General features: G+C 42.0%; 1 protein-coding gene across 1 annotated transcript in view; it reads left to right on the forward strand.

The window, feature by feature from the left end:
* The window catches only part of LOC311149395 (espin-like), a gene marked incomplete at both ends in the record, with an annotated part of 121,377 nt that overhangs the window by 37,202 nt on the left and 58,972 nt on the right, over positions 1 to 25,203 (forward strand). Inside the window, 3 exons of the mRNA XM_084186573.1 lie at positions 6,043 to 6,229; positions 18,410 to 18,592; positions 22,115 to 22,246. Coding sequence (XP_084042699.1) covers positions 6,043 to 6,229; positions 18,410 to 18,592; positions 22,115 to 22,246 — 502 coding nt within the window. The remainder of the gene's footprint in view (positions 1 to 6,042; positions 6,230 to 18,409; positions 18,593 to 22,114; positions 22,247 to 25,203) is intronic.

Consider the following 25,203-nt stretch of genomic DNA (forward strand, 5'->3'; position numbering starts at 1 on the left):
CGATTATAGGACTCGTTTTACGGTGGATATAGATACTTTTGTACCTGTTTCCTCCAGCATCTTCACAAGGTCCTTTGCTGTTGTTCTGGGATTGATTTGCACTTTTCACACCAAAGTACGTTCATCTCTAGGAGACAGAACGCGTCTCCTTCCTGAGCGGTATGACTGCTGCGTCCCATGGTGTTTATACTTGCGTACTATTGTTTATACAGATGAACGTGGTACCTTCAGGCGTTTGGAAATTGCTCCCAAGGATGAACCAGACTTGTGGAGGTCTACAATTCTTTTTCTGAGGTCTTGGATGATTTTCTTTTGATTTTCCCATGATGTCAAGCAAAGAGGCACTGACTTTGAAGGTAGGCCTTGAAATACATCCACAGGTACACCTCCAATTGACTCAAATAATGTCAATTAGCCTATCATGACATCATTTTCTGGAATATTCCGGCACAGTCAACTTAGTGTATGTAAGACAGGTTAGACAGGTAACTCTTTATCCACAATATAGCAGGAGATGTAAAGCCATAACATCATTTTCTGGAATTGTCCAAGCTGTTTAAAGGCACAGTCAACTAAGTATATGTAAACTTCTGACCCACTGGAATTGTGATACAGTGAAATAATCTGTCTGTAAACAATTTTTGGAAAAATTACGTGTCATGCACAAAGTAGATGTCCTAACCGACATGCCAAAACTATAGTTTGTTAACAAGACAATTGTGGAGTGGTTGAAAAACGAGTTTTAATGACTCCAACCAAGTGTATGTAAACTTCTGACTTCAACTGTACATATTACCTCCATTACCTCGACTAACCGGTTCCCCCGCACATTGACTCTGTACCGGTACCTCATGTACACTGCTCAAAAAAATAAAGGGAACACTTAAACAACACAATGTAACTCCAAGTCAATCACACTTCTGTGAAATCAAACTGTCCTCTTAGGAAGCAACACTGATTGACAATAAATGTCACATGCTGTTGTGCAAATGGAATAGACAACAGGTGGAAATTATAGGCAATTAGCAAGACACCCCCAATAAAGGACTGGTTTTGCAGGTGGTGACCACAGACCACTTCTCAGTTCCTATGCTTCCTGGCTGATGTTTTGGTCACTTTTGAATGCTGGCGGTGCTTTCACTCTAGTGGTAGCATGAGACGGAGTCTACAACCCACACAAGTGGCTCAGGTAGTGCAGCTCATCCAGGATGGCACATCAATGCGAGCTGTGGCAAGAAGGTTTGCTGTGTCTTTCAGCGTAGTGTCCAGAGCATGGAGGCGCTACATCAGGAGATGTGGAGGAGGCCGTAGGAGGGCAACAACCCAGCAGCAGGACTGCTACCTCCGCCTTTGTGCAAGGAGGAGCAGGAGGAGCACTGCCAGAGCCCTGCAAAATGACCTCCAGCAGGCCACAAATGTGCATGTGTCTGCTCAAATGGTCAGAAACAGACTCCATGAGGGTGGTATGAGGGCCCGACGTCCACAGGTGGGGTTTGTGCTTACAGCCCAACACCGTGCAGGACATTTGGCATTTGCCAGAGCACACCAAGATTGGTAAATTCGCCACTGGCGCCCTGTGCTCTTCACAGATCAAAGCAGGTTCACACTGAGCACGTGACAGACGTGACAGAGTCTGGAGACGCCGTGGAGAACGTTCTGCTGCCTGCAACATCCTCCAGCATGACCGGTTTGGCGGTGGGTCAGTCATGGTGTGGGGTGGCATTTATTTGGGGGGCCGCACAGCCCTCCATGTGCTCGCCTGAGGTAGCCTGACTGCCATTAGGTACCGAGATGAGATCCTCAGACCCCTTGTGAGACCATATGCTGGTGCGGTTGGCCCTGGGTTCCTCCTAATGCAAGACAATGCTAGACCTCATGTGGCTGGAGTGTGTCAGCAGTTCCTGCAAGAGGAAGGCATTGATGCTATGGACTGGCCCGCCCGTTCCCCAGACCTGAATCCAATTGAGCACATCTGGGACATCATGTCTCGCTCCATCCACCAACGCCACGTTGCACCACAGACTGTCCAGGAGTTGGCGGATGCTTTAGTCCAGGTCTGGGAGGAGATCCCTCAGGAGACCATCCGCCACCTTATCAGGAGCATGCCCAGGCGTTGTAGGGAGGTCATACAGGCACGTGGAGGCCACACACACTACTGAGCCTCATTTTGACTTGTTTTAAGGACATTACATCAGTTGGATCAGCCTGTAGTGTGGTTTTCCACCTTAATTTTGAGGGTGACTCCAAATCCAGACCTCCATGGGTTGATAAATTTGATTTCCATTGATAACTTTTGTGTGATTTTGTTGTCAGCACATTCAACTATGTAAAGAAAAAAGTATTTAATAAGATTATTTCATTCATTCAGATCTAGGATGTGTTATTTTAGCGTTCCCTTATTTTTTTTGAGCAGTTTATATAACCTCGCTATTGTTATTTTTACTGCTGTTCTTTAATTATTTGTAACTTTTAATTCGTATTTTATATTATATCTTTTTGATTTTTTGGGGGGGTATTCTTTCTTAACTGCATTGTTGGTTAAGGGCTTGTAAGTAAGCATTTCACTGTAAGGTCTACACCTGTTGTATTCGGCGCATGTGACATACAATTTGATTTGATACTAGAAAGCGTGTGCCCTCAGGCCTGGAGGGAAGCAAAAGTAATTCCGCTACCCAAGAATAGTAAAGACCCCTTTTACTTGCTCAAATAGCCAACCAATCAGCCTGTTACCAACTCTTAGTAAACTTTTGGACCAGATACAATGCTATACAATAGACTTTCAGCACACTTATAGGGAAGGACATTAACCAAGCATGGCACTTTCACAAATTACTGATTGGTTGAGAGAAATTGATCATAAAAGATTGTGGGAGCTGTTTTGTTAGACTTCAGTGCGGCTTTTGACATTATCGATCATTGTCTGCTGCTGGAAAAACATATGTGTTATGGCTTTACACCCCCTGCTATATTGTGGATAAAGAGTTACCTGTTTAACAGAACACAGAGGGTGTTTTTTAATGGAAGCCTCTCCAACATAATCCAGGTAGAATCAGGAATTCCCCAGGGCAGTTGTCAAGAACCTTTTTTTTTTCTATATCTTTACTAATGACATGCCAAAGCCAGTGTGTCTATGTATGCGGATGACTCAACACTATACACGTCAGCTACTACAGCGAGTGAAATCACTGCAACCCTTAACCAAAGAGCTGCAGTTTCAGAATGGGTGGCAAGGAATAAGTTAGTTCTAAATATTTCAAAAACTAAAAGCATTGTATTTGGGACAAATAATTCACTAAACCTCAACTAAATCTTGTAATAAATAATGTGGAAATTTAGCAAGTTGAGGTGACTAATCTGCTTGGAGTACTCCTGGATTGTAAAACTGACATGGTTAAAACATGTTGATACAGCAGTAGCTAAGATGGGGAGAAGTCTGTCCATAATAAAGCTCTTCTCTGCCTTTTTAACAACACTATCAACAAGGCAGGTCCTACAGGCCCTAGTTTTGTCGCACCTGGACTACTGTTCAGTCGTGTGGTCAGGTGCCAAAAAGAGGGACCTCGAAAAATTACAATTGGCTCAGAACAGGGCAGCACAGCTGGCCCTTAAATGTAAACAAAGAGCTGACATGAAATATCTCATGGCTCAAAGTAGAGGAGAGATTGACTTAATCACTACCTATTTTTGTAAGAACTGTTGACATGCTGAATGCACTGAGCTGTCTGTTTTTAAAATACTAGCACACAGCTCGGACACCCATGCATACCCCACAAGACATGCCACCAGAGGTCTCTTCACAATCCCCAGTCCAGAACAGACTGTGGGAGGCGCACAGTACTACGTAGAGCCATGTCTACATGGAACTCTATTCCACATCAGGTAACTGATGCAAGCAGAATCAGATTTAAAAAACGGATAAAAATACACCTTATTGAACAGCGGGGAATATGAAGAGAGGCACACAGCCACAGACACGCTTACAGATACACATAAGACACGCACTCTACACACACGTACACATGGATTTGTGATAGTAGAGTAGTGGCCTGTGTTGTAAAAGGTTTTATGAAATGTAATGTCATGTCATATTTTAAATTGTATGTAACTGCCTTAATGTTGCTGGACCCCAGGAATTGTAATGGGGATCCTTAATAAATACAAATACTAACTCCAGGGTGCCAATAATGTTGTCCATTCCAAAAAAAATAGAAACTTAAGGTTACAAAAATAAGATTGGTTCTGATATGTTGAAAATCAATTAACAAAGTGTGAAGACAAAGTTTTATTTTATTTTTTATTCATCTTATTTGAGAAGAAATAGGGAATGATTTACGAAAAGTACACAGGTGTGAATATATTTGGCCGCAACTGTACCTGTTGAGACTGAGGGTGCAGGCCACAGCAAGCTAGAAAACCGAAATAGTAGCACCTAAATAATTGACTGTCAAAAATGTAAGTGATTTTTTTCATTAGCATGAAAATATATAAAGCAATCTTTCTCGCACAGATCAACCTGGTGTGTGAGAAATAATGATAAGATTGGCCTTAACACTTAACATGGGAGAAGGGTGTGTCTTGTACACTGTACATCTAGTAATAGTGGAGGCAATTTCAAGTTGAGTAATTGCATACAAACATGACAGCTTGAAAAAAGTTGTTTTTGTTGGGTGTGTGCGTTTTTGTGGGACGGGGTATAATCTGTTGTCGCACTTTGTATTTCTACCCTTGCACAAGGACAAGCCCTTTGTTGAAATCCACACCTGTACTCCAAAAGCACTTCCTTTATAGGAGTCTGTAGGGGCTAGAACTCAGTAGTCCCCCTTGTCATGAGGCATCTCATAAGAGCACATAGACATCTTGGTGCAATTTCTATCCAGTAGTATTTGAGGGGGGGTTGCGTGAATGTTAGCAAATAAGTGTCAGCCCCTTTCCATGAACATATGATGTTCTCCCTCTCCAGACCCCAGGATGCAGGAGAGCTCCGTCCCACTTTAGTTACACTCCTGAATAATGCAGCCGTCGGCCCACTTCCTGATGACAGAACTGCAGATTAGCTCCCTTTCCTGTGGTGAAATATTTAAGGGGTGCTTGTTTTGACCTGGAACATCACCCCAATTGCACCCCAAGGATGCCCTGTTGGTCACACCTACTGTTTGGGGTTTTGTCACGTTTTTTAGACACAAAACAAAGGAGCATAAGGTGTTACGTTTTGGATCCAGGAAATGCCTACATTGTCATATATATTAGTAGGAACCTTGACTCGGTTGAGTAAGTTGTTGGCTTGGGTTCTAACTATGCTGTCTCTGTTCGGTGAGGTGAAACGGGGTGGAGTTGTTTGGTTTGAGGGGAGACACCCCTCCTTTACCCCTCCCCTTCTTACCCACTCTCCCTGTCCCTCCTCCCTCCCTCCATTTCTGGCCTGTCACCACACTGCTGCCTGGTTAACCCCGGGTTAGTGAGGAGCAGAACCAGCGGGACGGTAAACCTCTTAGGGGACTCATTGCCTGCTTGTCAGTCAGTGTCCAAATAAAGCAAGGCCTTATGGGATTTAGAGGGGAAGCACTTGTTCACTCCTTGACCTCCCGCAAGTGTGGGCATTGTCATTGGATGGTCTTTCCCAGGGGAGGAGGGACAAATGATTCTGCACTACCCCGTTGGCCTTTGGGGAACGGGGAGAACAGGGAGGGCGGCGTTTGGCTCTAGGGGGTGGAGTTGGCTCAATCTGCTAATCAGAATACCTCCCCCAGTCATGGTGATTTGGACTGGAGCCTCATGGAAAGGCTACTTAGTGTTGCAACTTGGACCAAGCTCATTCCGAGGGTGTTATGAAGTTATTGTTGACCTGTCAGTGATTTAGATTAGTTTGGGTATTCAAAAAAAAAAACTAGAATAGCATTACTGCCCAAGTGTAGGCAACCGGATACATGTTTATACATTCTTCTTGTCTCACCCAAAGTAGGTATGTTGCCCAAGATTCACAATGTAATTTACATGGTAATTCATTCAATAAAGTTGAATACAGGTCTGTTAATCCTCTTTTAGCGTTGTCAATTCCCAAACAAAGAATGGTGCCACACCCCTCTACCTGGCCTGCCAGGAGGGTCACCTGGAGGTCGTCCAATACCTGGTGAAGGACTGCGGGGCGGAGCCGAGCATCAGAGCCAATGACGGGATGACACCTCTGCATGCTGCCGCCCAAATGGGCCATAACACTGTCATTGTCTGGCTGGTAGGTAAATTGTCCTGATTCATACTGTCTGTTTTTGTCATTTCTTCTACTGTATTTGTTGTACTATTGTATAGTGTATTTGGGTCCTAGACAACCGTTAAATAAATCCACTGTGGGTGTACATAGGGCTGTTGCGGTGACCGTATTACCGCCACACTGGCAGTCATGAGTCATGACCGCAGTCAAAATCCACGTGACCGTTGAGTCATGGTAATCTCCTTTTATGCACTCTGGACATGCGTTGGTAGTACCCAACTCACTAACGACCATCTGGTCATTAATGACCTGGTACTCCGTGCTCTGTTGTCCCTCTAACCACTCTGACATCATTGCAAATGCAATCGAAAATCACATCAAACATTTATCATCAAAACAGCATCATGCTTTTAAAACTCACCTCACTGTGATTGATCAATTTGAAGAAAGAAGTTCAACAACAGGTTGAAACTGAGTGGAAAACATGGTCCTTGTGGATGTTGTTTCAAAGCCTAAGACAACAAAATGGACTGCTTTCTAAGGTGATGATTAATTCAAAACACTATATGCATATTAGAGTTTATGCATACGCATAGGCCTATATATGAGCCGAAGCCTGAAAAAAATATTACAAAAATATGGAATTAAAATAATTATAGTGGCGTTATACAATACATAGCCTACGCATGGCAGAAAACATGAAATTATATTTTAAGATAATTGGTCTAGGCTATACTCCAAAATTAAACAAATTCTAGCAGTCGCCTTTGAGTGTGGACTGTTATTATGCAACCTGTATGGACTGGTTACCTTATGCTACGCTCCAAACGTTCTATTCATGAGTCTGGGAGAGAACTTATAGGCCTAGGCGATGCTGTTGGTTCATTGATTGAGCAGCGCGGCATACTCAGTTAGCCTACCATTATAGTGAATTTGATTTTGAATTGCCTAGTAATAGTGATTTTATTTATATTTTCATAATTAATAGGCTGACACATTACCTTTTTAGCTACATAATATCTCACCACCAAGCCAAAAAAAGTAGATTAAGATGACGTCTAATGGATACATAACATCAGAGAGGAAGAGGCGAAGCGAGAGGATTTACTCCACCGAAAACCTGTCCGCTTGAGACCAGCTCTTTATTTGTATGGAGGTCTATGAGAGAGTGTTGAATTACGTGAGTCTTATTTGATCGAATAGAAGTTCCGTAATGTTTATTCTGTTACAAATGTAGTGATATAAGTGGATTCACATGGCATTCCGGCAACTTTGAAAAAAATGAATTTGTTGTGCCTGTTGTTCACACGCGCATCTGCCCTCTCATTGGCTAGAGTGGTCCCACCTGATCTCACTTGCCTTCACTCATTGAGGACATGTATTTCCATAGTTAGAGCGGTCACTTGGCTATCTTGTCAATATAATATATAATCTTTGATAACACAGTTTGAGCTACTTCAGGAAGTGACCTTGCAGTCTAGCTCAGTGCTGCCCCCTCTCATTGAGGATCTCAAATTGAAGGCTGACCAGGCTACTGCAGGCTGCCATTAGAAACTAAAATGTATCCTTAACTTCTTCTGTGTGCGACTTTAAAGATAATCAGTTCAAGGACATACAGTTAGTCGGAGGTTTACATACACCTTAGCCAAATACATTTAAACTCAGTTTTTCACAATTCCTGAGATTTAATCCTAGTCAAAATTCCCTGTCTTAGGTCAGTTAGGATCACCACTTTATTTTAAGAATGTGAAATGTCAAAATAATAGTAGAGTGATTTATTTCATCACATTCCCAGTGTGTCAGAAGTTTACATACTCTCAATTAGTATTTGGTAGCATTGCCTTTAAATTGTATAACTTGGGTCAAATGTTTCAGGTAGCCTTCCACAAGCTTCCCGCAATAAGTTGGGTGAATTTTGGCCCATTCCTCTTGACAGAGCTGGTGTAACTGAGTCAGGTTTGAAGGCCTCCTTGCTCACACACGCTTTTTCAGTTCTGACCACACATTTTCTATAGGATTGAGGTCAGGGCGCTGTGATGGCCACTCCAATACCTTGACTTTGTTGTCCTTAAGCGATTTTGCCACAACTTTGGAAGTATGCTTGGGGTCATTGTCCATTTGGAAGACCCATTTGCGACCAAGCTTTAACTTCCTGACTGATGTCTTGATGTTGCTTCAATATATCCACATAATTTTCCTTCCTCATGATGCCATCTATTTTGTGAAGTGCGCCAGTCCCTCCTGCAGCAAAGCAGCCCCACAGCATGATGCTGCCACCCCCGTGCTTCACGGTTGGGATGGTGTTCTTCGGCTTGCAAGCGACCCCCTTTTTCCTCCAAACATAACGATGGTCATTATGGCCAAACAGTTCTATTTTTGTTTCATCAGACCAGAGGACATTTGTCCAAAAAGTACGATCTTTGTCCCCATGTGCATTTGCAAACCGTAGTCTGGCTTTTTTATGGCGGTTTTGGAGCTGTGGCTTCTTCCTTGCTGAGCGGCCTTTCATGTTATGTCGATATAGGACTCATTTTACTGTGGATATAGATACTTTTGTACATGTTTCCTCCAGCATCTTCACAAGGTCCTTTGCTGTTGTTCTGGGATTGATTTGCACTTTGCACACCAAAGTATGTTCATGTCTAGGAGACGGAACACGTCTCCTTCCTGAGCGGTATGACGGCTGCGTGGTCCCGTGGTGTTTATACTTGCGTACTATTGTTTGTACAGATGAACGTGGTACCTTCAGGCGTTTTGAAATTGCTCCGAAGGATGAACCAGACTTGTGGAGGTAAAAAAAAAATATTCTCAGGTCTTTGCTGATTTCTTTTGATTTTCTCATGATGTCAAGCAAAGAGGCACTGAGTTTGAAGGTAGGCCTTGAAATACATCCACAGGTACACCTCCAATTGACTCAAACAATGTCAATTAGCCTATCAGAAGCTTCTAAAGCCATGACATCATTTTCTGGAATTGTCCAAGCTGTTTAAAGGCACAGTCAACTTAGTGTATGTAAACTTCTGACCCACTGGAATTGTGATACAGTGAAATAATCTGTCTGTAAAGAGTTGTTGGAAAAATTACTTGTGTCATGCACAAAGTAGATGTCCTATCCGACTTGCCAAAACTATAGTTTGTTAACAAGAAATGTGTGGAGTGGTTAAAAAACGGGTTTTATTGACTCCAACATAAGTGTATGTAAACTTCCGACTTTAACTGTACATCTGGTGTCATTTTTATGGATACAGTATATACAAAGAACTATCAAAAGAAAACAGGTCAAATGAAACAAAGTGCAGCTAGTTTGCGGTCTTTCCAGCTTCAGTTTGAAGTGATTGTGTTAGCTGTGTTGTTGGCTAGTTCCTCTGAACATCAGTGTCCTGACGAGAGAGCACATTTTCTTCGCCAGGTGAAATTGCACCTCGACAACACCCATGCCAATATATCCTCCAAACACTGGCTTCTCTGTCATTATCACGTAATTGTATAAAACATTCACCTGACATTGCAAGAACATTCCCAGAAAACATTTTGTCTGTTCTTAAAGGTTCTAAGAATGTTTCATTAGGTTGTGGGAACAGTCTGGTAGGAACATTGTGGGGACATCACAAAAGATGTTCCCAAAACACAAAAACTGTCCAGTTGTGCGGATGATTTATACAATGTTTCTTTCTGTGCAAAAAAACATTTACCTGATATTACAAGAAAATTCCCTGAACAAATGTTTTATGTTCTTAAATTTTTTTTTATAGCATAGCCTACTCTACATTCTACTGTATTCGATCGCACACAGCAAACCATCACGTGATTTCGCATTACAGACCAAAAAGTCTTGCAGGTCTACGTAAATCCATGACTCTTGCAATTAACATGTGACTCACATAGACCGACACATAATAAACCATAGGCCTATAGCTTAATTAATAGACTGAGACTAGAACATAATGCCCTGATATGACCATAATAATCGCAATAGTTTCAAGTTTTAATGTCACATGCACAAGTACAGTGAAATGCCTTTCTTGCAAACTCTAAACCTAACCATGCAATAATCAATAACAATGTATTACTAGAAAAATGAAATGCACAATAAAGTAAACATACTATATACAGGAAATATTTTTCAAAATCAGTTCCAGTATCATATTTACAATGTGCAGGGATAGTGGAGTGATGGAGGTAGATATGTATAGGGGTAAGGGGACAAGGCAACAGGATATAAGATGAAGAGTAGCAGCAGCTTGTATATGAGTGGGTGTGCGGGTGTGTAGAGTCAGTGCATTCGGAAAGTATTCAGACCCATTAACTTTTTTCACATTTTGTTACGTTACAGCCTTATTCTGAAATGGATTCTATTATTTTTTTCCTCATTTCCTCACACACAATACCCCATAATGACAAAGTGAAAACAGGTTTGAAGAAATGTTTGCAAATGTATTAAAAATGAAAAATAGTTACCTTATTTACAAAAGTATTCAGGCCCTTTGCTATGAGACTCGAAATTGAGCTCAGGTGCATCCTGTTTCCATTGATCATCCTTGATGTTTCTACAACTTGATTGGAGTCCACCTGTGGTAAATTCAATTGATTGGACATGATTTGTCACTGACAACCTCCCTGTAGGCTGACTCATCATGTTGTCAGCGAACTTGATGATGGTGTTGGAGTCATGCGTGGCCACGCAGTCTTGGGTGAACAGGGAGTACAGTAGGGGACTAAGCACACACACCTGTGGGGCCCCTGTGTTAAGGGTCAGCGTGGTGGAGGTGATGTTGTCTACCCTCACCACCTGGGATTGGCCTGTCAGGAAGTCCAGAGTCCAGTTGTAGATGCAGGTGTTCACACCAGAGTCCTAAGCTTGGTGACGAGCTTCGAGGGGACAATGGTGTTGAACGCTGAGCTGTATTCAATGAACATCATTCTCACATAGGTATTCCCCTTATCTAGGTCGGTGAGGGCAGTGTGAAGAGCAATTGAGATTGTCCTATATGGAGCTGTTGCGGTGGTATGCAAATCTTAGGAACAGGAAGGATTGTGGTCATCTTAAAACGTGGGGATTACAAACTGGGACAAGAACAGTTTGAATATTACTGTGAATATGCCTGCCAGCTGTTCTGCGCACGCTCTGAGCACGCACCCTGGAATACCGTCGAGGCCCGCGGCCTTGCGGGTGTTGACCTGATTAAAGACCGTTCTCACGTCGGCCTCGGGGTCGGTGATGGCGTCACTCCCGGCTCGATGTTATGAAAGCGTGCATAAACTGCATTGAGTTCGTCTGGTAGAGAGGCATCGTTGGGCAGATCACGGTTGGGTCTTCATTTATAATCCGTAATGGACTGTAGCCCCTGCCGCATGCGGTGAGTGTCGGAGCCTGTGTAATATGATTCCACCTTATTCCTATATTGTCCTTTTGCTCGTTTGATGACTCTGCGGAGGTCATAGCGGGACTTCTCGTACTTATTCCTGTCCTCGGCCGTAGCATCAGTGTTGTCGACGGATGAGGGAGGGCGTTGTATGCTTGCTTATGGGTAGAATAGCAGTGGTCTAGGACTTTATTGCCCCTAGTGGCGTTGGAAACATTGATGGAAGTTGGGCATCACGTGTCTTAGTGACATCGAATTAAAATCGCTGGCAACCAGAAAGGCAGCCTCTGGGTGTAGGTTTTCCTGCGTGTTTATATCCTTGTACAGTTGAGGACCTTTGAGGCGTATTTTTTCTCAAACTAGACACTCTTGTATGAGATCTTCAGCTTCTTGGCAATTTCTTGCATGGAATAGCCTTAATTTCTCAGAACAAGAATAGACTGACGAGTTTCAGAAGAAAGTTATTTGTTTCTGGCCATTTTTTGCATGTAATCGAACCCACAATTGCTGATGCTCCAGATACTCACCTAGTCTGAAGAAGGCCAGTTGTATTGCATCTTTAACCAGCACAACAGTTTTCAGCTGTGCTAACATAATTGCAAAAGGGTTTTCTAATGATCAATTAGCCTTTTTAAAATGATAAACTTGGATTAGCAAACACAACGTGCCATTGGAACACAGGACTGATGGTTGCTGATAATGGGCCTCTGTACGCCTATGTAGATATTCCATTAAAAATCAGCCGTTTCCAGCTACAATAGCCATTTACAACATTAACAATGTCTGCACTGTATTTCTGATCAATTTGATGTTATTTTAATGGACCAAAAAATTGCTTATCTTTCGAAAACAAGGGCATTTCTAAGTGACCCCAAACTTTTGAACGGTAGTTTATGTATTTTTTTTTACATTACAGAAGGTTCAGAACTAGAAAGTATTGATCATATTTTACATATAGGAAAAAATAAAAAAAATAAGAGGGCCTCCACCCCCAACCTCCCATCCCATTCATCCAGCCCCCCCCATGTTTTCCACCCCTTTCCCCCCCTAGCAACTAGAGTTGCTTGTCAGTCACTCCCCCCTCCCGAAGACCAAATAAAACCCACCTTCCAGGTAGGCCTGAAATCAAAGAAAGTAAAAAAGATGAAAATGGGTATATACAGGCGTCCTTCCGAAGTCAGTTGCCGGAGAGGAAGGAAATCACTCAGGGATTTCACCCTGAGGCCAATGATGACTAAAAAACAGTTAATTTAATGAATGTGATAGGAGAAAACTGAGGATGGATCAACAACATTGTAGTTACTCCACAATACTAACCTAATTGACAGTGAAAAGGAAGCCTGTACAAAATAAAAATATTCGAAAACATGCACTAAAGTAATACTGCAAAAAATGTGGTAAAGCAATTAACTTTTTGTCCTGAATACAAGCGTATTGTTTGGGGCAAATCCAACAACCCATCACTGAGTCCCACTCTTCATATTTTCAAGTATAGTGATGGCTGCATCATGTTATGGGTATGCTTGTAATCATTAAGGACTGGGTAGTTGTTCAGACACTGGGAGATGAGTTCTCCTTTCAGCTGGACAATAACCTAAAATATCAGGGCAAATCTACACGAGTTGCTTACCAAGACGACCGTGAATGTTCCTGAGTGGCCGGGTTAAAGTTTGGACTTAAATCTGCTTGAAAATCTATGGCAAGACTTAAATGGTTGTCTATCAATGATCAACAACCAATTTGACAGAGTTTGAATAATTCTGAAAATAATAATGGGCAAATGTTTAACAATCCAGGTGTGGAAAGCTCTTAGAGACTTTACCCAGAAAGACTCAAAGCTGTAATCGCTACCAAAGGTGCTTCTACAAAGTATTGACTTGGGTGTGAATGTATTTCATTTTCAATGCATTTGTTAAAATCTCTAAAAACATGTTTTCACTTTGTCATTATGGGGTATTGTGCGAAGAAGGGGGAGGAGAAAAAATCAATTTAATCGATTTTGAATTCAGGCTGTAACACAATATAATGTGGAATAAGTCAAGGGGCATGAATACTTTCTGAAGGCACTGTATATATTTTGTATGCATGTGTTGGGCTTTATAGTTTGTTTATTTGTATGTGTTGGGCTTTAGCTGATATTTATTCTTTAGAGTCAAGTACAGTGGGGAGAAAAAGTATTTGATACACTGCCGATTTTGCAGGTTTTCCTACTTACAAAGCATGTAGAGGTCTGTAATTTGTATCATAGGAACACTTCAACTGTGAGAGACAGAATCTAAAACAAACATCCATAAAATCACATTGTATGATTTTTAAGTAAGTAATTTGCATTTTATTGCATGACATAAGTATTTGATCACCTACCAACCAGTAAGAATTCCGGCTCTCACAGACCTGTTCGTTTTTCTTTAAGAAGCCCTCCTGTTCTCCACTCATTACCTGTATTAACTGCACCTGTTTGAACTCGTTACCGGTATAAAAGACACCTGTCCACACACTCAATCAGCAAGGGGCATGTCCAGGCCCGTCTGAAGTTTGCCAATGACCATCTGGATGATCCAGAGGAGGAATGGGAGAAGGTCATGTGGTCTGATGAGACAAAAATAGAGCTTTTTGGTCTAAACTCCACTCGCCGTGTTTGGAGGAAGAAGGATGAGTACAACCCCAAGAACACCATCCCAACCGTGAAGCATGGAGGTGGAAAAATCATTCTTTGGGGATGCTTTTCTGCAAAGGGGACAGGACGACTGCACCGTATTGATGGGAGGATGGATGGGGCCATGTATCGCGAGATCTTGGCCAACAACCTCCTTCCCTCAGTAAGAGCATTGAAGATGGGTCGTGGCTGGGTCTTCCAGCATGACAACGACCCGAAACACACAGCCAGGGCAACTAAGGAGTGGCTCCGTAAAAAGCATCTCAAGGTCCTGGAGTGGCCTAGCCAGTCTCCAGACCTGAACCCAATAGAACATCTTTGGAGGGAGCTGAAAGTCCGTATTGCCCAGCGACAGCCCCGAAACCTGAAGGATCTGGAGAAGGTCTGTATGGAGGAGTGGGCCAAAATCCCTGCTGCAGTATGTGCAAACAATGGTCAAGACCTACAGGAAACGTATGATCTCTGTAATTGCAAACAAAGGTTTCTGTACCAAATATTAAGTTCTGCTTTTCTGATGTATCAAATACTTATGTCATGCAATAAAATGCAAATGAATTACTTAAAAATCATCCAATGTGATTTTCTGGATTTTTGTTTTAGATTCTGTCTCTCACAGTTGAAGTGTACCTATGATAAAAATTACAGACCTCTACATGCTTTGTAAGTAGGAAAACCTGCAAAATCGGCAGTGTATCAAATACTTGTTCTCCCCACTGTATGTGAACGGGATGGTGTACCTAATAAACTGTTTGGTGAGTGTATCCCTTTCCCAACCCCTCCCTACTGCTTGCTATGAATTATATCTGATGGTGTATGCATGTTTAGGCCAGTGCTTGACTTGACTGAAATAGGTGCCGGTACTCATTTTAAGTGCCGGGACTGTTTTATATTTAGGTGCAGGAACTCCTCAATACTTTTGAGCTAGTATTCTATATGCGATGCAGGAATTCAATCAGAAGAAAATTTGAGGTGCCAGTACTCCTGCCCAAGTCAAGTACTGTGTTTAGGTAAAAAAGACTAATGTTCTGTTTGGAACACTGAAAAGGAGAGCACCAAAACATTTGCTCAATCTGATTGGAAACATCCATATTAGCAAAACATTGCAGTAATGTTTTCAGAACTACAGTGGGGAGAACAAGTATTTGATACACTGCCGATTTTGCAGGTTTTCCTACTTACAAAGCAGGTCTGTGATTTTTATCATAGGTACACTTCAACTGTGAGAGACGGAATCTAAAACAAAAATCCAGAAAATCACATTGTATGATTTTTAAGTAATTCATTTGCATTTTATTGCATGACATAAGTATTTGATCACCTACCAACCAGTAAGAATTCCGGCTCTCACAGACCTGTTAGTTTTTCTTTAAGAAGCCCTCCTGTTCTCCACTCATTACCTGTATTAACTGCACCTGTTTGAACTCGTTACCTGTATAAAAGACACCTGTCCACACACTCAAACAGACTCCAACCTCTCCACAATGGCCAAGACCAGAGAGCTGTGTAAGGACATCAGGGATACAATTGTAGACCTGCACAAGGCTGGGATGGGCTACAGGACAATAGGCAAGCAGCTTGGTGAGAAGGCAACAACTGTTGGCGCAATTATTAGAAAATGGAAGAAGTTCAAGATGACGGTCAATCACCTCGGTCTGAGGCTCCATGCAAGAGCTCACCTCGTGGGGCATCAATGATCATGAGGAAGGTGAGGGATCAGCCCAGAACTACACGGCAGGACCTGGTCAATGACCTGAAGAGAGCTGGGACCACAGTCTCAAAGAAAACCATTAGTAACACACTACGCCGTCATGGATTAAAATCCTGCAGCGCACGCAAGGTCCCCCTGCTCAAGCCAGCGCATGTCCAGGCCCGTCTGAAGTTTGCCAATGACCATCTGGATGATCCAGAGGAGGAATGGGAGAAGGTCATGTGGTCTGATGAGACAAAAATTGAGCTTTTTGGTCTAAACTCCACTCGCCGTGTTTGGAGGAAGAAGAAGGATGAGTACAACCCCAAGAACACCATCCCAACCGTGAAGCATGGAGGTGGAAACATCATTCTTTGGGGATGCTTTTCTGCAAAGGGGACAGGACGACTGCACCGTATTGAGGGAAGGATGGATGGGGTCATGTATCGCGAGATCTTGGCCAACAACAACCTTCCCTCAGTAAGAGCATTGAAGATGGGTCGTGGCTGTGTCTTCCAGCATGACAACGACCCAAAACACACAGCCAGGGCAACTAAGGAGTGGCTCCGTAAGAAACATCTCAAGGTCCTGGAGTGACCTAGCCAGTCTCCTGACCTGAACCCAATAGAAAATCTTTGGAGGGAGCTGAAAGTCCGTATTGCCCAGCGACAGCCCCGAAACCTGAAGGATATGGAGAAGGTCTGTATGGAGGAGTGGGCCAAAATCCCTGCTGCAGTGTGTGCAAACCTGGTCAAGACCTACAGGAAACGTATGATCTCTGTAATTGCAAACAAAGGTTTCTGTACCAAATATTAAGTTCTGCTTTTCTGATGTATCAAATACTTATGTCATGCAATAAAATGCAAATGAATAACTTAAAAATCATCCAATGTGATTTTCTGGATTTTTGTTTTAGATTCCGTCTCTCAAAGTTGAAGTGTACCTATGATAAAAATTACAAAATTCTACATGCTTTGTAAGTAGGAAATCCTGCTAAATCGGCAGCGTATCAAATAGTTGTTCTCCCCACTGTACTTCCATTATTGTTGAAGTATGTTTTTAGAACAATTCTGGATCATCATGCCATAAACTTACAGAATATTCGAACATTCCAAGGATATTTCATTTCAAACATTGCTTTTGATCACCACATAAAAAAAAGATTATTTGAATCTTTTGTGGGATGTTATCGTCCTAATGTCAGCTCGAACCCAAACTAGAACTTAATGGGAATTTACACTAATGTTCTTGGAACGTTTCGGGTTTGCTGGTCTGTTTGTTGTTATCAACACACATAATTGGTTATTAGGCCTATAATGGATCTTAATTTGACCACCCTTTTGCAGTAGAAATGTTCCTGTGTCATGTTATAGTGTATTTGAGGTTAAAAAATGTTTTAAAAGTTTGTAAGTTCCATTTTTAACAAAACATTTTATCAACCCATACATAAATGTCCATTGATTATAATCCACATAGTAATTCACATTTCCTGTTGCTGCAGGATTATTTTCCTGCTGTGAGAAACTGGTCAAATTAAGATCCTATACCTGGGTAGGCGTCTGTCCATTAATGTTAGCAGAACGCTCCAGTAATGTTTTCTCAGAACCAATTTAATTAAATCAGGACATGATTGCTGAAGAATGTGTAATGAACTTTCTTCGAATAATCGTGTCATAACATCATACTATAACTTTATGAGAGCATTGTGGGAATATTCCCTGCTTGTTGTTATGGGTGTTTTTAACATCTTCATCAACATTAGCAGAACGTTCCCGTAATGTTTTCTCAGAACCATTTCTATTGCTCTCACATTTTGTTGCGGCAGTATGTTCTAAAAATATTGCTGGTACATTGGGTTATTAAATTACCCGGAAACCTTTATGAGAATGTTTGGGAAATGTTATGTGGTGGTGGTTACAGGTGTTGTGCACAACATTTTAGTGAAAGTTAGGAGAACATTGCAAGGATATTTCATTGAAAACATTTTCTGATAAAAAATTAAAATTAACTAGAACTTCATGAGAATTGTAGCTAATGTTCTGGAAATGTTTCTAGTTTGCTGGGTATGCTCCAATATGGTTGTCTAAATGCCTTTGGAATAGTAGTGCTACTCCAGTATGTGTAGCCACATGTGATTTGTTCCTGTGGTAGAAATGGGCACATTATGCCATGCATTTTAGTTATTCATTAGCAGCTCACCACCAGTTACATACACAACAATAACAAATTGGATTTACATAACGCCTTTCCATCTAAGTGCTTAAAGTGCTTTACAGTCTACAGAGCAACACCCATCCGCTACCAATGGAGAGCACTAAAATGGTTGATAAAGAATGCTTACTGTAAGGATTAGAGCTAGGGTTAGGGTTAATGCATACCAATTTGTTGATTGTAAATTAAACACCTATAATCTAAGGGAAGTCAACTAACAAAGTGTTGCCGAACCAAATGGCAGCTCGCGATACCTACTGTTCAACCTCTACTATTGGCCGTTGCAGATGAGCTTCACAGAGATCAGCCTGTCAGACCAGGGCGGTGACGGTGCCACGGCCATGCACTTTGCCGCCAGCCGCGGCCATGCCAAGGTGCTCAGCTGGCTGCTACTGCACGGCGGCGAGATCATCACCGACAGCTGGGGTGGAACGCCGCTACACGACGCCGCCGAGAACGGGGAGCTGGAGGTGTGTTTGTCTGTGTGTGTGTGTGTGTGGGTTGCCAGTTTATAACCGTATATAGGGAGGGATCTGTAGGAGAGGTGTCTATAGGAGAGCACATGACAATGGGTCAAGACAGCAAGGGGGATGGGAATTACACAGGTAACTTCATACAAGTCGAGAAATAGCCAAGTGGGCACATTACACCATGCGTTTGAGTGAGTGCAGCAAGTTGATATTGTTTCCCTTCCTAACGTTAGACGCAAAGTTATTTTTTTTACGAGCTGACATCCGTCTTTGTTGTCTCTGTCTCTCTCTCTTCCAGTATCTCTTTCTTTTGCAGTAGTTTCTGACTCTCTCCTTCTCCCCCTCCTCTCTCTCTCAATTTCTCTGTTGTTGATGATTATGTTGTTAGTATGTTAGCCTACTGTTTTTATGTTTTCTGTATGTTTGCTATGAATATGAGCCGCATGCTTGTATTTGTATTTGTTAAGGATCCCCATTAGCTGATTTCAAGGCAGCAGCTACTCTTCATGGGGTCCAGAAACATTAAGGCAGTTATATATTTTATTACATTTCAAAACACTTTTCACAACACATTAAGTGTGTGCCCTCAGGCCTCTACTCTACTACCACATATCTACAATACAAAATCCATGTGTACGTGTGTGTGTAGAGTGCGTGTCTTATCATGTGTAAGCGTGTGTCTGTGCCTGTGTGTTTCTTCACAGTCCCTGCTGTTCCATAAGGTGTTTTTTTTAATCTGATTCTACTCCTTGCATCAGTTACCTGATGTGGAATAGAGTTCCATCTAGCCATGGCTCTACATAGTACTGTGTGCCTCCCATAGTCTGTTCTTGACTTGGGGATCGTCAAGAGACCTCTGGTGGCATGTCTTGTGGGGTATGCATGGGTGTCTGAGCTGTGTGCTAGTAGTTTAAACAGACACCTCGGCGCATTCAGCATGTCAACACTTCTTACAAAAACAAGTAGTGATGAAGTCAATCTCTCCTCCGCTTTGAGCCATGAGAGATTTACATGCATATTATTGTTAGCTCTTCGTGTACATTTAAGGGCCAGCTGTGCTGCCCTGTTCTGAGCCAATTGTAATTGTCCGAGGTCCCTCTATGTGGCACCTGTCCACTAGACTGAATAGTAGTCCAGGTGCGACAAAACTGTAGGACCTGCCTTGTTGATAGTGTTGTTAAAAAGCCAGAGCAGCGCTTTATTATGGACAGACTTCTCCCCATTCTAGCTACTGTTGTATCAACATGTTTTTACCATGACAGTTTTACAATCCAGGGGTACTCCAAGCAGTTTAGTCACCTCAACTTGCTCAATTTCTACATTATTTATTGCAAGATTTAGTTGAGGTTTAGGGTTTAGTGAATGATTTGTCCCAAATACAATGCTTTTAGTTTTTGAAATATTTAGAACTTATTCCTTGCCACCCATTCTGAAACTAACTTTGTTAAGTGTTGCAGTGATTTCACTCGCTGTAGTAGCTGACATGTATAGTGTTGAGTCATCCGTATACATAGACACACTGGCTTTACTCAAAGCCAGTGGCATGTCATAAGTAAAGATTGAGAAATGTAAAGGGCCTAGACAACTGCCCTGGGGAACTCCTGATTCTACCTGGATTTTGTTGGAGAGGCTTCCATTAAAGAACACCCTCTGTGTTCAGTTAGACAGGTAACTCTTTATCCTCAATATAGCAGGGGGTGGAAAGCCATAACACACGTTTTTCCAGCAGCAGACTATGATCGATAATGTCAAAAGCCACACTGAAGTCTAACAAAACAGCTCCCACAATCTTTTTATCATCAATTGTATCATCAATTTCTCTTTGTGTAAGTGTTGTGCTTGTTGAATGTCCTTCCCTATAAGCGTGCTGAAAGTCTGTCAATGTGTTTACAGTAAAATAGTATTGTATCTGGTCAAACACCATTTTTTCCAAAAGTTTACTATGGGTTGGTAACAGGCTGATTGGTCAGCTATTTGAGCCAGTAAAGGGGGCTTTACTATTCTTGGGTAGTGGAATTACGTTTGCTTCCCTCCAGGCCTGTGGGCACACACTTTCTAGTAGGCTTAGATTGAAGATATGGCAAATAGGAGTGGCAATATCGTCCGCTATTATCCTCAGTAATTTTCCATCCAAGTTGTCAGACCCAGGTGGCTTGTCATTGTTGATGGGTGCATGATTATTAGTAACTGGAATAAGCAATTTCATAAATGTGTCAAGTGCAGCCTCTGGGTTGCTCCTCATTACACACCACCGACCAACAAACATTATTTACATCAACAACATAGCAATCACTACAAAACTTATTGTATGACCTCTTATACACTATATTAGGCCCAGCCTTTGGAACTTTGGTTTTCCTAGTAATGGCTACTATATTGTGATCACTACATCTGATGGATTTGGATACTGCTTTAAAGCACATTTTCTGCAGCATTAGTAAAGATGTGGTCAATATATGTTGACGATTTCATTCCTGTGCTGTCTGTAAGTACCCTGGTAGGTTGACTGATAACCTGAACCAGGTTTTAGTCACTGGTTACAGTTTTGAAGCTTTTTCTTGAGTGGGCAACTTGATGAAAGCCAGTCAGTATTTAAATCACCCAGAAAAATATACCTGTAAGCCGAAGGCTTGGGCGGTATACCGGGTATTTGGAAATGGCCACGGGATGTTTTTTCAATTCCGTCAGTACCGTTGAAACGATATATTTGATGTTTATTACATTTGAATATTTGTAGCTACTTTTTAAGTAAATATCTGCGGTCAACTTGTGCAAAACGTCAGGAGATAAAGCAGATTGCGTTCTTAATTTCACCTGCCACATTAGTTTTCATTATGAAGCTTACCGGTAGTCCCCAATCACATGGTGTTTGTTTACAAGCACACATCAACGAGAGACCGGATCCTTGTGAGTCACTCACTGTTGTGCAGCATGCCAGGATATCTAGTTACAGTATTGAATTCACAACTAAATGTTTGCCAGCTAGATATCTTATGACTATTAAGTTGACCGTGTAAAATGTGCTAAATGCTCTGCAGTTGTGCATTTGGTTTGCAAATGTAGTACCTAGTTATCTAGCTAAGTGGTTAGCTTCTAGCAAAATCAAGCTTCTTTTGGTGACAGCAGAGAATCCCGCCCTGGATCAAGAGCCTTGCTGTCTAATATTTATTTTGTGGCAAACTGAGTAGCATTTTTTTTGTTACTTGTATAACTTTGAGCTGGGATGTCTGTCCTGCAAATAGTTTGTCAGACTGCATAAAATGTTCACAATGCGCTCGTTAGCATGTAGCTAGCATTCACTATGGGATTTAACATGTACTTGTTAGCATTGCTAACCTTCGGATTCAGAGGCTCAGTGGGGTTTGAAAATAGCGCCCCTTGTGTGCAGTGCCGGTATTACCGAATATCCCGGGATGTCAAAAGGTCGGAATGAAGGTTTGACAATCTGCTTACTCCTAAAAAGAACGGACAATAACATTTTTTTCTTTCTCTCCCTCCCCTCTCTTTCTCTCTCTCTCCCAGTGCTGTCAGATCCTGGTGGTGAATGGGGTGGACCTGGGCATACGGGACCAGGACGGCTTCTCGTCGGCCGACCTGGCAGAGTACAACGGGCACGCCCAGTGTGCCAAGTACCTGCGCACTGTTGAGAACATGGTGAGACACATGATTCATTCAATAGGATGCACTGTAGTGAAAAAAAATTATACGGAAAACGAAAATTAGAGTTTCTTATTGGACAACTTCAAGTAGTCAGTTTTCTTCCTCTGGTGCCTAATGAATACAACCCACCCAGGTGAAATGCGTAGGGGGAAACCTAGATGAGACTAAGATTAAGTCTATTCCAGCCAGGGCACGAAATTAACTTTTCATTGGTAGCACTGGTGCTCATACATTTAAAAAGTATGGAGCACCAGAAAGAAATACAGTGGGGAAAAAAGGATTTAGTCAGCCACCAATTGTGCAAGTTCTCCCACTTAAAAAGATGAGAGAGGCCTGTAATTTTCATCATAGGTACACGTCAACTATGACTGACAAATGGAGGAAAACAAATCCAGAAAATCACATTGTAGGATTTTTAATGAATTTATTTGCAAATTATGGTGGAAAATAAGTATTTAGTCACCTACAAACAAGCAATATTTCTGGCTCTCACAGACCTGTATCTTCTTCTTTAAGAGGCTCCTCTGTCCTCCACTCGTTACCTGTATTAATGGCACCTGTTTGAACTTGTTATCAGTATAAAAGACACCTGTCCACAACCTCAAAGAGTCACACTCCAAACTCCACTATGGCCAAGACCAAAGAGCTGTCAAAGGACACCAGAAACAAAATTGTAGACCTGCACCAGGCTGGGAAGACTGAATCTGCAATAGGTAAGCAGCTTGGTTTGAAGAAATCAACTGTGGGAGCAATTATTAGGAAATGGAAGACATACAAGACCACTGATAATCTCCCTCGATCTGGGGCTCCACGCAAGAATGACCTGCAGAGAGCTGGGACCAAAGTAACAAAGCCTACCATCAGTAACACACTACGCCGCCAGGGACTCAAATCCTGCAGTGCCAGACGTGTCCCCCTGCTTAAGCCAGTACATGTCCAGGCCCGTCTGAAGTTTGCTAGAGTGCATTTGGATGATCCAGAAGAGGATTGGGAGAATGTCATATGGTCAGATGAAACCAAAATATAACTTTTTGGTAAAAACTCAACTCGTCGTGTTTGCAGGACAAAGAATGCTGAGTTGCATCCAAAGAACACCATACCTACTGTGAAGCATGGGGGTGGACACATCATGCTTTGGGGCTGTTTTTCTGCAAAGGGACCAGGACGACTGATCCGTGTAAAGGAAAGAATGAATGGGGCCATGTATCGTGAGATTTTGAGTGAAAACCTCCTTCCATCAGCAAGGGCATTGAAGATGAAACGTGGCTGGGTCTTTCAGCATGACAATGATCCCAAACACACCGCCCGGGCAACGAAGGAGTGGCTTCGTAAGAAGCATTTCAAGGTCCTGGAGTGGCCTAGCCAGTCTCCAGATCTCAACCCCATAGAACATCTTTGGAGGGAGTTGAAAGTCTGTGTTGCCGAGCGACAGCCCCAAAACATCACTGCTCTAGAGGAGATCTGCATGGAGGAATGGGCCAAAATACCAGCAACAGTGTGTGAAAACCTTGTGAAGACTTACAGAAAACGTTTGACCTGTGTCATTGCCAACAAAGGGTATATAACAAAGTATTGAGAAACTTTTGTTATTGACCAAATACTTATTTTCCACCATAATATGCAAATTCATAAAAAATCCTACAATGTGATTGTCTGGATTTTTTTCTTCTCATTTTGTCTGTCATAGTTGACGTGTACCTATGATGAAAATTACAGGCCTCTCTCATCTTTTTAAGTGGGAGAACTTGCACAATTGGTGGCTGACTAAATACTTTTTTCCCCCACTGTATATACTTTTTTTTTTTTTTATTACTACAAATGACTGTCATCAGTTGTTACCTTGATGTAGAACTCACTAGTGAGTGGGCAAGACATTAGAATAAAAACAACTTTTAATAATTGTATTGAAAAGTGCAACAGCAAACATATTTATATAGGTGAATTAAACAACCTTTTGTATTTAAAAGTACAACTGCAATCTGTTTGCGCAGGACACCTCATTTCCATATGTTGGGTTGATTTGTAATCCATAATTTTTCTGGATGAGTAACATGGGTCTGAATTTGGTAAAAGCCATCTCCTCTTTGGCAATACAGTAAACGGTGTTCAATTTAATCTGTAGCTGAGTTAGCTCTGCTTGTTGACCGGCTTGGGCTGCCACCTGTTGCCTGTCAAATATGGCTGCCTGGTAGTAGATGTAGTGATGTTGTTCCTGCCCCCTTCCCCCAATGCACTTGTCCCGGCACTTGATGTGCTTTTAGCTTATGTTATGTTTTAGCAATGACTTGTGTTTTAGGTTGACCCAGTAGCAAAATAAGTCTTCCCTGCTGCTTTTACTCCACACTTCCGACAGTACTCGCAGAACATTGTGTTGCTAGTTTTGTCCCTCCTTAGCCACTTGAATTCGCGAAGCCACCCCTCTCGAAACATGTAGATCTTTTTATTTTTCTGAGGTGGTGGATCGGTAGCAGCATATCCGACATTGTCCTCATCTTCTTCTGGTTGTGGTTGATAATTTCATCATTTGTTTTTTGCTAAGAAAAGCTTCAATTCCGCCGCATTTCGTTGTTGTTGTTCTTGCTAGCTAGCTTGCTAGCTAATGCCATTACTTATTTGACAGAAAGGGGTGGCACAGCTCTGAGGGAAAGTTTGTGTAGCATGTGATTTGATTTAATTAGCTACATTTAAACATTTGTAGCATTATGATTTGTAAACCTGTCTTGTTTGAGCAGTGAAGAGAAGAGTGTTGTTATTGTTACGCAATTGTTTTTTTTGTTGTTTTTTTGGGGGGGGGGTCATTTTTAGTCGCACAGTGTTCCCAAAATAAAAGATACTGGTCGCACAGCAAAAAAAATTGTCACATTGGGGGAGCCCTGATTCCAGCTTGAATGTAAAGATAATATGCTGTCTGTCTGTTCCACTCTTATAGTTCCCCTTTTAATTGCTGAACT

This window comes from Coregonus lavaretus (assembly GCF_964263955.1).
Source record: "Coregonus lavaretus genome assembly, chromosome: 22".
NCBI classification, from domain to species: Eukaryota; Metazoa; Chordata; class Actinopteri; order Salmoniformes; family Salmonidae; genus Coregonus; species Coregonus lavaretus.